The sequence below is a fragment of the Myodes glareolus genome, chromosome 14 (assembly GCF_982192425.1).
Source record: "Myodes glareolus chromosome 14, mMyoGla1.1, whole genome shotgun sequence".
NCBI classification, from domain to species: Eukaryota; Metazoa; Chordata; class Mammalia; order Rodentia; family Cricetidae; genus Myodes; species Myodes glareolus.
In genome coordinates, this window is record NC_142039.1 from 31,807,859 (window position 1) to 31,820,641 (window position 12,783).

The 12,783-nt window shown below is 45.3% G+C and overlaps 1 protein-coding gene across 1 annotated transcript in view; it reads right to left on the reverse strand.

Moving 5' to 3' along the window:
* The window catches only part of Actn2 (actinin alpha 2), a 68,307-nt gene that overhangs the window by 24,821 nt on the left and 30,703 nt on the right, over positions 1 to 12,783 (reverse strand). Inside the window, exons 5-8 of the mRNA XM_087896433.1 lie at positions 11,054 to 11,141; positions 9,129 to 9,207; positions 5,896 to 5,977; positions 1,575 to 1,660 (exon numbers count right to left, since the gene is read on the reverse strand). Of these exons, the coding sequence (XP_087752559.1) occupies positions 1,575 to 1,660; positions 5,896 to 5,977; positions 9,129 to 9,207; positions 11,054 to 11,141 (335 nt within the window). The remainder of the gene's footprint in view (positions 1 to 1,574; positions 1,661 to 5,895; positions 5,978 to 9,128; positions 9,208 to 11,053; positions 11,142 to 12,783) is intronic.

Consider the following 12,783-nt stretch of genomic DNA (forward strand, 5'->3'; position numbering starts at 1 on the left):
GGTCAAAGGAAACCAAGATCTCAGATCCCTGACTGTCTGTCTAAACGCTCCTGAATACTGACCCTACTGCTACAGGGTGGAATGACACTGGCCTTCAGAAATCAGAGCTGAAGTGATTGGGTCCTGTTACCGTGTCATTGACCTTGAATCCATGGGAGGACCTCAGCTCTTCTCATGGCCATGTAGAACTTTTTGGATGGGATACTAGAGATGAGCTTGCCTTAAGATGTTCTTCCATCCATTGTTTAATCTACAAGAGGAATCATCGAGGCAATAAATAATCCTCTGTCACCTTCTTGAAGGGAACTTGGGTCACATCTCTTATAATACGCTCCTCCGAAGGATCAAGAAGAGGCATGTGTCTGTCCTAAAGCAGGGGTGTCCAACTCGTGGCCCATGTGTCACATGTAACGTGGCCTCAAACTTACAGAACTCTGCCTGCCTCTGCCTCCCAAGTGATGAGATTAAAGGGGTGTACCCCATAGCTGGCTTTATTTGTTGTTGTTGTTGTTACATTTTATTTATTGTGTGTGTGTGTGCATGTATAGAGACTGTGCACAAGTAAGTACAGATACATGTGTACCAAGGCACATATGTAGGTATCAGAGAAGACACTTGTAATGTCTTCTCTCTTTCTACCATGTGGGTCCCAGAGATTGAACCTGGGTTGTCAGGCTTGGCAGCAATTACCTTTCCCACTGAGCCATCTTACCAATCCTACTTGAAAATGTTTTTTGAGGGTGCAACTCAATTGCATGGTTCTTGAGTATGGACTTTGTAGGTGACAACATCATGTGGTAATGTCAGGCAAAGTAAATAAACACATGCTTTTGCAACCTCTGGGCTACAGGTTGGACACCCCCGAGCAGCTCAACACAATCTATCTTTCTCCAGTGTGACCCAGAGAAGCTAACCAACTAGATACTTTCCCCCAAAGTGTGGCTTCTACAGCCTGCTCTCCCTGACCACACGGATTCCAATTACTATTATCTCTCAGGAGTGGTCTTTACAAAGAGGGCGGAAACAAGGCACACTTTGTGCATCCGCCATGTAAAGGGGACAGGCAAATCTGCAGAAGGTGGACGACTGTTCTCCCAGTGTCCCTCAGACTGTCCTGAGGTATGTGACTGCTTCTGAGGCTGGTCCCTCTGACTAAACATATGATTAGTCTTGAATGACGAGCAAACCATTCAACAGAGGTCGTTTCTAGGCCAATGAGAACAACAACAACAGGGGAGGGGCACTCCTGCCTCTAGTTGCCTTCCCTTTGTCACTCAGTGCATGCAGCGCATTCTTCAAGCCACTCCGCTCCCCAGAATGTGCGAATGTTCCTAACAATTTTCTAATAAAATAGAAGAAATATCTTAGAAAGGGAAAGAGTAGAGAAAAACACTTTGGTTATTGTCTAAAGTTAAAAAAAAAAAAAGACTTGCAGTTTGGAACTTGCTGTGTTAGGTCGTTATGAAACACTGAGATTCCGAGGTCAGATGTGAAGCACACAGACACACACCCAGAAACACACGCGCGCACACAGAAGAGCAGCACAGCCTGCTGCGTGCACAAGGGAGGAGTACCTGCTCCGCTCCCGCGAAAGCATGGTAGAAGCAGGAAACGTAAGTCATGATGGCTCTTTCATCGGGTTTGGGAGTGTTGACAATGTCTGAGGGGGAAAAATAACACGGGACACAGACACACACAGGCGAAGAGGAGAAACCACGGTGAACGGAGGGAGGAACTAATTAGCTTACACCGACCACTTTGCTTCGCATTTCATTGGCCCACGACCCGGAACCTCAGGGCAGCTGGACAGCATTGAGATGATCCCGGAATAGGAATTTGGAGATTATATTTTTATTCATTTATTCAGTAGATGAATGTGTGTGTGGCTGGGATGTGTGTGTGTGCGTGTGTGCATAAATCCACACACATATTCTATGCAATGTGTACCCCACACACGTATTTTATGCATATTGAGGTCAGAGGACAGCTCTTGAGAGTATTTTCTCTCCTGCCACCAGGTGGAGCCCAGGGATCAAACTTGGGTCATCAGGCTCACTGGTAAGTGTCTATCGGCTCAACCATCTTGCCAGTCCCAGGAATAGGGTATTTTAATGATCTAACTGAGGGCTTGTGCCCTGCATCCTTTGATGGGCTTTTAAAAGTGTATACAGCATGTTGACAGGGGATTCATACAGCATGTATCAGGATCATTACCCCGTTTTTGTTAGTTTGTTAGTCCTGTTTGTGACACCCACAACCTTGGCTCTGAGGAAGACAGGTTACTTTTGAAAGATGCTAGAGACCTGGCGGGGCTGTCCTCTTACTTCCCAGGCCCACCCTCACGTGCATGGGAGCTCTTTGCTCTGGAAACCACCCTGAGAGAGAAGGGAAATTCATTATGTGTGTCTGTGTGGGCTTATCTTTAACGTCTCTGCAACATACTTACCTTCCCACCAAGAGTAACAAAACGTCTACAGAAAGCAGCAACCGTGGTTGTGCTTATCACTGCCTCTTGTATTAGCTGCTGCAAGACCAATCAGAAGGGAAACAGAACCCGGGGACTGCGCATGCTTTCCTCCTATGGCATCATTTCTGGTGAGTGTGTTTCTACCTGGCTTTGGAACGATGGACAATGGACAAAGGGAGATGATACTCTGTCATTGTTTATGGCGAACTTTGACCTTGGGTTTGCTGAAGCTATGAGTGTAAAGAATAGAGGATTCTACAGGCTGTGGAACCTTTTGGAAAACAACAGAAATGGCATGTGGGCAGAAAGTTTCAAGGAAAATTAGACGATGAAAGACCAAGGACTGCTTCCCCAGAACCAGACAGTCTCCCAAAGACGAAGGGCGAGTGGTGACTTGTGTCCCTCATCCTCCCTCTGTGCACCAGAGAGGAGCAGGATAGTAACGGTGAGTCACTGCGGCTCTTTCACTGGGGAGGGCTTGCCAGTGTATACTACATATGTGTGGGTAAAAGAGAGTTAAGTGCTTGGAGGCTCCTGATAAGGCTTCTGATAAGCACTTCTTCTGCCCACCGCGCAGCTGCTACCTGAGTCTGGCTCAAATCACAGAAGTCACACTTGAAGTCTCTGTTCTGAGTGCTCTGAGAACCGCCAAGGGAAAGAGAAGGATGGCAGAGAGGAGCTTGTGGCTGGTTCAGAGCACTTGTGAGAACCACCAAAGGAAAGCGAAGGACTGCAGAGAAGAGCGTATGGCTGATCTGTAAAAGTTTAAATTACAAGAAAGCACACGAAGCTCTGAGAATTCTAGCACATTTACAGGGTTTTCTGTGACCTGGGGGGGCTGAGGTCAACAAGATCACTTTTACAAGTCTACAAGAAGCATGCCCACAGACCTAAGCTCAGAGGTCACCTCCAAACAGGTTCACCTCAATTAAACATTTTCCCATATAAGAGTTGCCATGGTCATGGTGTTTCTTCGCAGCAATAGAAACCCTGACACTCTAGTGCTCAGGAAGCTGAGGCAGGATGTTGTCTCTGGTTCTGGGCCAGACTGGATTATATAGTGGATTTAAGGTCAACTTAGAATGTATAGAAAGACCTGCACAGAGAATGGGAAGTAAGGAAAGGAGGGAGCCAGGTAAAGGAAGGGAGAAGAGAAGAAGGAGAAGGGGGAGGAGGGAGAAAGGGAAGAAGAAATGAAGCAAGCACCCTAAAGTGTCCTTCAGCCAGAAGGACAAAGTGAAGGCTAACTGCACACCCAGCCCAGGACCCAGAGACTAAGGGAAAACCCAGAACAGGAGAATGTGAGTATCTCCAGGGCAGTACTGGTGAGCCTGCCGGCAACCAGGAATGCAGGTTTGAGAGCAACCCTGGCCTTCCACTTGGGACAGGTGTTCAAAAGGCACTAATGAACAGAGAGATGAACCTATTAATCCACCCTGGATATTAATTCAACAGCTCTGGTGTTAGTCACCACATGGAAAGGTCCACGGAGAGACCATATGAATGCGAACTTAGTCTGGAGAGGATAGTTGGAAGGGGGCATCTCTGTGCTCCCTCGAGAGAACTTGGGAGAAAGCACAGGAAGGAGGGTTTCCTTCTGCCTCCGTTCTGAGAACCACCCAGGAGTCTGAGTGTTAGCACCCACACAGGGTTTGGGTTGGCAAATGGCAGCATCGCAACTGAAAAATGGCTGCCGTGGGTTGGATAGCTGAGGCGCTCATCTCCAGCCGCTGTGACTGGACTTTATGTAGAGGACTCGTCCCAGAGGGGAGGAAGTGAAGAACTCATGATGGAGCTTACAGGTCCCTTAGCCCAGCAGGTGTCAACTAGGATTCGGGACACGTGGAGACAGACTCTGAGAAGAGGTTGTCATGGATCAAGGCTGCCACAGGGTGAGGAATGTCTGGGGCTTTTAAGCCCAAAAAGGCAGGGAAGGATTCTCCCCTCAGCCTCTGGCCGGACCAACACCCTGAGTCCAGACTTTGAGCTGTGGGGCAAAGTGGACCATGGTGCTTTAAGCCACCCAGCTTGTGATTGTTTAGCCCTAAGAGAACTGATGAGTAATTGATATTCCCATTAGAGAATAATGGTACTAACAACAACAAAGTAAAAAACAAAGTCAAATCCAGAGGGCAGAAACTTACATAACTTGGGATCCCCACAGTTCCCAGCAGAGAGGAATTGGCTCGCAGTAAGTGTTCAGTAAATGTCTGCTGAGGGTTAACTACTTGTGTATAAATGAAATGAATGCAGCCTCTCCAAATGCCTGTGCTTTAAACAGTGGGCCACAGGTACAACCGCATGAATTCACCACTCCAAAGGGGCACAAGAAGTATTTGAAACAAGTCCCCAGAAGGGGAACTGGCAAAAACACAAACTATACAAAAGCCCCCCCCCCCGATCTGTCAACATTAAATTTCATTTTCGATAAATTCAAAACAAAGCATGAAAGTTTGGTTAGTACACTGATGGCCAAAGTCCCATATTTTAAATTCTGCTCCACAGCTTTTAGCTGGAAAGACTTTTTTTCCTCTTAAGTAGTAAATCTCACAAGGGATTTATCGGCTAAATTTATCTCTCCACAGGGAAGAGAAAGGCATCTGCTACTCAAAACAAAACAAAACAAAACAAAACACAGAAAGTCTTTTTAAAAGCAGTAAGCCCACAAAGCCTGCTGTGCAGACTTGCAGTCTCAGTTGCTGGAGAGGCTGAGACAAGAGGGTCAAAGGTTCTAGATCTGGTTGGACCGTGAGGTGAGATCAAGGACAGCCTGGGTAACCTAATGAGACTTGAGACCCTGACTCCAAACTATAAAGTAAAAGGAGGGCTGGGGACACAGCTCAATGGTGGAGTGCTCACATAGATGTGCAGGGCCCTGGACTCAGTCTCCAGGACTGTACTACTGTCTATGTGATGTGTGCAAATACGTAGTATGTGGGATATGTATACATAATTTGTATCTATGCACAGACACCTATCTAAACTTCAATGTATAAAAAGGATTCTGTTTTTGTTTTCAAGAGAGGGCTTCTCTGTGTAACCTTGGCCTTCCTGGAACTCTCACTGTGTAGGCCAGGCTGGCCTTGAATTCACAGAGATCCAGTTCCTGTGCCTCCCCAGCGTGGGATTAAAGGTGTGCACCACCAGGCCAGGCTCACATTCTACTTCTTATCTGAAGCTGGAATGTCTGTCAAATCCTATTCCTACAGTTCTGCTGGCCCGTTTTTTTAGCGAGATCATGTATGATCAAGATAGACACAGAACTCTAATACTCAGGTTGAGGGGCAGAGCTTTGTGGGAATCCTAAGCACTTCAGATGTAACGTGGCTGTAGTTTTACAAAGCTCCCCTCCACAGCCACAGCTTTTACAATCTCTAGGTTTTGCTTTTCTCCCCCCTGTAACTCGGTAGGCCCAATTTTCATCTCACCTTCAGCATCCAACATTTTAGGGATATCCAAGTGTTTCTCCGCTATTTCCATGGCCAGGTTAATGTTTCCTATGGGGTCATCCTGTGTGGAAAACAAGAGAATCAAGTTTTTAAAATACCAAAGCAATGGACAAGACATGCACCTCACTGCAGGAAGGACACCTTCCTGCTCACACGGAACTAGAATTACACAATGCTCCTTCTTATGAGACGTGGAGAGAAACACTAGAAGTCACAGAAACCACAGGACCCATGCAGCTCCATCTCGCAGGAGGTAAGCAAAAGGTTTAAGAGGGCAAATGCTGGATTAGAAGGTGAACAGTCAGACTGCTTTGTCACTGGTAAGAAAGGATACCCTGATATGTGTGCGGTAGGGCTATGGAAAAATCCTCCACCATTCTAAATCATGAAAGCCATTTTCCAGATGTTTACCCCAATTATACTGTGATGTTTGTTTGACACATCTCACAAAGTCCTACCTTGAACTGATCCTCCTGCTTCTACTCCCCAAGTGACAGGCTTACAGGTGTGCGTCACCACACTTGGCTTAACATGTTGGTTCAGAATATGAGCAAGCTGGGGGTAGGAAGATGAAGGGCAGGTGGTACTGGGTGAAATACTTAGCCCACTAGAGTAGTTACAAGGCGGCTACAAACAGCAGAAATGATAGTTCTATTGTGTTAAAGGTGAGAGTAGAAATGACACCTCTATTATATTAAAGGTGAGAAAATGACAGTATTAAAAAATCTCACGTGAATTCGCCACGGTCATTTTTTTTCCAAGAAATTATGTTTTCCACCCTATGAAATTTGCCAAACATGTGTAGTAATGTTAACTAGAGATATGTAACCAAAATACTGAAAAACTAGACTTAACAAAAGCTGTTTTAATCTCCTAAAGAGATGAACTATGATAAATCTGAAATGGATGGAGAGAAGAGAGGAAAATCCAAATGAAAGCAGTGCTATTTCAGGGACAACTTCAATCACCTTTCAGTGCAATGTCATGTAAACATTTCAAATTTCTTTAAATTTATTAATTACTGTTGTGTGTGTATACACACATACGCACATGCATGCGTGCACCGCATGCAGGCACACGTGCACCACACAGCATGTATGCAGGCTAGGGGACAACTTCCAGGAGTTGGTGCTCTCCCTCCTCCGTGTGTCTAGGGATTGAACTCAGGTTGTTAGGCTTGGCCAGGGAGTACCTTTCCCTGCTGAGCCATCTGCCCATTTGAACATCTCAGAAACTGCACTGCTCTGCAAAGCTCTCAGTTCCTTCACTACAAGGGACTCACTGAAGGCCTCAGACTTCAAAACCACATTTGAGATGTGTCCACAGAGAACACCAGTGTCGTCTCCTTTACTTCAGGATATCTGATTATATCAGGCAAAAATGGTTTTTAACTAAATACTGTTTTAATAAGGCATATGTTCACTTGATTAATCTTGTTAAGCAAATATTACTTGCCTGTTTTGTGGCTATGTTTATGAAGCTTATTAGTTAAGTGAAAAAAATTGTTTTCAAAAATATGTAAGGAAGATTCCAGTACCCAAAACAGAGTGAGACTTGGTGACAACCATTTGGTTTAAATTTAAAGAGATGAAATGTGGCAATTCAGTACTTCCTAGAATAGGAAGTCATACGACCCTGGGCAAGCCCTGGTTCTCCCACTTTCTAGGTCTACAAAACTGGAATGCTAATTCCTGAAGCCAGGTATGATGGCTCATTATAATCCAAGCACTCTAGAGGCTGAGACAGAATTGTCATGAGTCTAAGGGTTGTCAAGACTACATAGCCATGCCCTATGTCAAACAAACTAACAAAAAGTTAAGCACTGACTTTAGTGTGAAAGCCCCAATGAATATGTCTGCATGATTTTACAACATGCTTACATATATTGAGCATATATGCATATACACTTATTCATTATATATAATCTGATATAAAGAATGGAAAACTCTACTTGTCATATATTACTAATTTTCTACCCACTATAGATGACCAATTCTACAAATCTATTCACTTTCAAAATAAAAACTGATCACTATAAATTGGTAGTGAATCATCTATTTAGAATAAGTTCTTCATTTTACAAATGCAATTAATATTCATGGGGAAAACATACATGTGCTTATGTGCATTGGCTAGTCTGAAAAACGACTTTCTACTGTGGTATCCCCATCCTCATCTTTGGGGAACAAATCAATCTTCACATGCTCTGAACTGATGAAGACAGACTGGGGTGGGAGTGGGGGTGCGGGTGGGCAAGTGATAATTAACAGGATTGAGGGAAGCCAGAGGGCACAACTGTACATGCCACACACATGAGGGCAGCATGCAACAGAGCCAGTTTCCAACCCAAAACACACAGCACACATGAAGAGCCAACTCAGCACACCAGCAGGAAATCTGAGGCTACAACCCAAGGCAAGCAGCCTGAGACTGCCATAGTCTCAGTACTTAACCTTCCTGCATCATTATTTCCAAAGCATGGCAGTTCCAGAGGAGGGCCTTATCTCTCTGTGTTCCACAACCTACACTTTAAAATGGCTGTGAGTTCTTCCTGGATAGTCCAGGCTGGCTGCCCTCTAACTCACCACTCTCCTGCCTCACCCTCCCAAGTGCTGGGCACCACACCTGACTCTGGAACTACTTCTAAAGATGGAATTTTGAGAGGAGCGTTCCTGCAATCACGGTGCTTAAGATGAAAAGGCGGAGAATCAGGAATTCAAAGTCAGACTCATATACAAGAACCCCTGTTTCCTACTCCACCGAAACCCAACCTCATCTGAGACCTAGTGCATTGAACTGTTTTCTAAGGTTAGCCCCCACCCCCAAATCTCCAAAACTTCTATTGTTAGACTAATATCTAATTTTTACCATCAACAATGCCATCGTTGTGAAGATCCTGTGTGAGAAACCAATTAATCAATTCTCAACAGCTACATAAAAACTCCCCAGAACGCTAAAGTGAATTTAAGGGCAAGGAATACATTGGCTCAATAGGAAGCCCTCCCCTAGCACATGCGATCTTCAGGTGCCGCATTAAAAACAGGGAGAACAATTGAACCTGTCTTATTCTCCAGGCTAGTGAAAGCGTGGACATATGTAAAGCCTTTTGGGCAGCCCGCATCCATGCTAGTCAGTGCTGATGTGCTCATTCTCAGGGTGACATGCTGAGCGTGATGGGTGGGGGACACTGAAAGCCACCCCAAATGAATGACCTTGTTAAGCTTTGAGTAGTCAATGAGGTCGGGCCGGTGTCTGTGGATGAGGGCACAGAGTCCAAGGCCATCTTTCCAGCTTCACAGCACAGAAGAGAAGAACGTGGGTTAATGGAGAGACCCGCAGTTCCCCTGAGTGAGACACCAGCTATTCCCATCTGATGTCATGTGCCAATGAATGACACCAATGGCCCCTAGATGGTCCAGCCTTGCACTTCCCCATGTACACTTCCATTTCCTTCCCCTCTCCCTTCCTTTTTTAGCAGACCCAGTCTTGCCAGGGACCCTACCCCTGTCTGGATAGCAATGGGGGGTAAGACAAGTCCACCACTGTCCCTGCCTTCTAATCCTGGAGTTTCCTACTCACATTTACCTAGTCTCCATTTTGGTCCTTACCTGATTCTGCCCAGCAACCCCTTTCCCCAAAGATCACTGACCGCAGGCGGGAGATTCACCCTCTGAAAGTTCTTATGGTATTTTCAAAGCCAACACCAGTTCCCAGCTACTCTGTCTTTCCTAAGAGGTTTGCTTTTATTGAGTTACTTATTTATTTTGAGATAGGGTCTTTCAGTGTGGCTCAGACTGACCTCAAACACTCAACCTTCTACCCTCAGCCTCCTAAGTGCTGGGATTCCAGATGGGTGGTACCCTTCTGAGCTTACTTTTATTTTTTTTTTAAAGGCTAAAGCTTCTAGGTGAGGTCACAGGGCAAACTTGGATGTCAGCAGGGGCAAAAACACCTCTATTAATGGCCCCTGGGATGCTCAGCTCTAAGTGTATTGTTGACAGCGGAACCAGTGAGAGTAGGGCATGGGAGGTACCCTTAAGGAGTAAGAAGTGGAAGAAGAACCTGATGGAGCATCACTTGGAAGGGCTTAGGTCCGTTTGGCCCAGTGTGAGAAGAGGAGAGCGGTAAGTATAGACAAACACGGGAGCCTGACTTCCACCCTGGCTGGCCATTTCAGTTCCCCCTGGCTTCTCAGGGACAGGGAGGGCTTCCTTTCTCCTCTGCCTGCATGGCCTAGCTTGGTGCTATCATCCTGGAAATAGTCTAACATATTTTTAAATACATTTTTAAAAACATTTCTTTGAGTTTCAGATAAGCATACATTTTAATTACATTCATTCCTTACTCTTCCCAATCCCTCTCAGATCTACCTCCATCCTCCCAATCTTCTCCTTTTTTCCTTCTTTTCTTTCTTCCTTTTAAAAAAAAAATCAATCCATCAAGTTCAATTTGTGCTGTCCATATCCTCATGGGGAACCACCCACCGGAGCACGGTAGACCTATCAAGGGTCACACCCTTCAGGAAAATTGACCCTCCCTCTCCGACAGCCATCAGTCTAATAATTTTCTAGCCAAAGTACCTCCCAATGGGTTACTGTGGTAACGGACTTTCTCTCGCTATCCATAGACTCATGGGGAACTCACCATCCAAAGGCTGAGAATATGACCAAGTCCGTGCTCACATGTGAGAGTATAGAAAGCCACCTGGGAGCTAAGCCTGCAGCCAGAGCCACGCCACACTCTCACACCAATTCTGTGTTGCATCTGTCCTGTTCTCTGTCTTTCCTGTTTGACTTCAATTTTGATTATTAAAGCTGTTGGACTAAGCAGGAGAGGCCAAGGTGGAGGAGTGACCGAAGTGGTTGTAGGGTCTTCTGGGCTCCCAGTGACACAGATAAGTCTACCACTCCTTCCACAAGGAGCCCCTAGATCAGACTAGGAAGGACCCTGGTGCAGCATAGACTCCACTTACAAATGTGTCCCCTTGTTTGCAAACCCTCACGAACAGTCTCCTCTGGGAAAACATAAGCTTTGCTTCTCCTGTGGAAACGAGTCCCTGGACAGGAGAGATACGTGGTTCTCCTCACCTTCCTGGGCTCTGGGAGACAGGTAGGGCCTCAACAGCCCTGGCACTTACCTGGTGTGGAAGTTCTGGATGTTCACATTTCTGTATGGGGCCGTCTTCCTCTGACACCACAGGAGCAGACCTTCTTTGGCAGATGTTTCTGTAACAGCATCAAGAAAAGGTGTTTGGAAGGAAAAACATTCAGAGAACGGCTATTTTATTTTGGGCACACACACAAAAAAATCATTTAGGGGAAACTCAGACAATGTCATTCTCATAGCTACACCTGAAAAAATTAAATTTTAAATTTATTACTAATTACAAAATTGCAACCAAGCCTATGGGAGGTAGCTCAGGAGTAGAATGCCCACGTGGTTAGTGTTTCCATGGCACCGAGTACAATATCCTGCAACCAAAACCGAAAGGACAACAAAAATACAAAGAAGAGAAACCTAAACAACCAGTCAGAAAAACACTTCACCTCTGTAATGCTAACTGGAGAAGGATTTGCTAGACCCCCTTAATTCCACACTCTGGAGATGTCATGAGGAGTTCGAGGCCAACCCCACCCTAAGCAAAGCATTCACACGGATCAGCTTGCACAGTCTGACGTGCTTGCTACCTCCCTCCTTCCCTGGCTCTACGGATCATTATTATTCCTTTTTTTTTTTCACTTTATCAAAATTTATTACTGTGCTTTTTAGCTTAATGAGTGTTTGATCACTGTAACTAAATATTTTCCTTAAATGTTTATTTCTCTAATTTTTTTAAAATTAAATTGTGTGTGTGTATGCACGTGTGTGTGTGTGTGTGTGTGTGTGTGTGTGTGCCATGGTGTACATGTGTCTGGAGTCGGTGCTCTTTCCCACCTTGTGGGTTCCGGGAAGCAAAACTCAGGTTGTCAGGTCAGGACTGCCTGCTAGCTCAACTCTTCAGCACCTCTTATAATTAAATCTGAATTCAGAGCTGTTGACAAATGACAGCTTGACATTCTGAAAATCAGAGCTGCCTACTTAACTCTCAAAGCACAGCATGTGTACCAGCAGAATAGGTTTAAGGGCAAGATGGACTGCCAATACTCAGCTGTTGTAACTTGCTAACTAAGAGCTAATTAAGCCTCAGTGGCGAGGGGTGGAATGTTCTTCCCAGGCTGGAAGAGGCTCTGAGACTGGTCTCTCTGGTGCTTTTAGTGACTCATCAGCCAGCAATCATTAAAACCACCCAGTGGGGCTGGAGAGAAGGCTCAGTAGGCAAGAGCTCACATTGCTCTCCCAGCAGACCTGAGTTCAGTTCCCAGCACCCATGAGGAACAGCTCGTAACTACTTCTAATTCCAGCTCCAGGGAATCTGACTTGCTTTCTGGCCTCCAAGGATACCTGCTCTCTCTCTCTCTCTCCTCTCTCTCTCTCTCTCTCTCTCTCTCTCTCTCTCTCTCTCTCTCTCTCTCTCACACACACACACACACACACACACACACACCACTCCCCACATACATAGACATAATTAAAACTAAAATAAATCTTTAAAAAATCCACTTGCCTGTTTTTTTGCACCAGGTGACAAAAAGCCTGTAGTATGTGCCCTTAGAGAACTTCTAATTCCCTTGTGATTCCCTTGTTAGAACCCCAAACCCATTTACATCATCTAAACTGGATATAGCGACATTCACACCGCAGTTCAGGTTTAGAAATGACAACCAGCTTGAAGAACGCACAGTCTGCATTTGAACACTCCTGCACAATGTGGTTCTATAAAAGTGCATTTCTTTATGCTAATGAAATAACAAGATGCTTCCTAAAGGT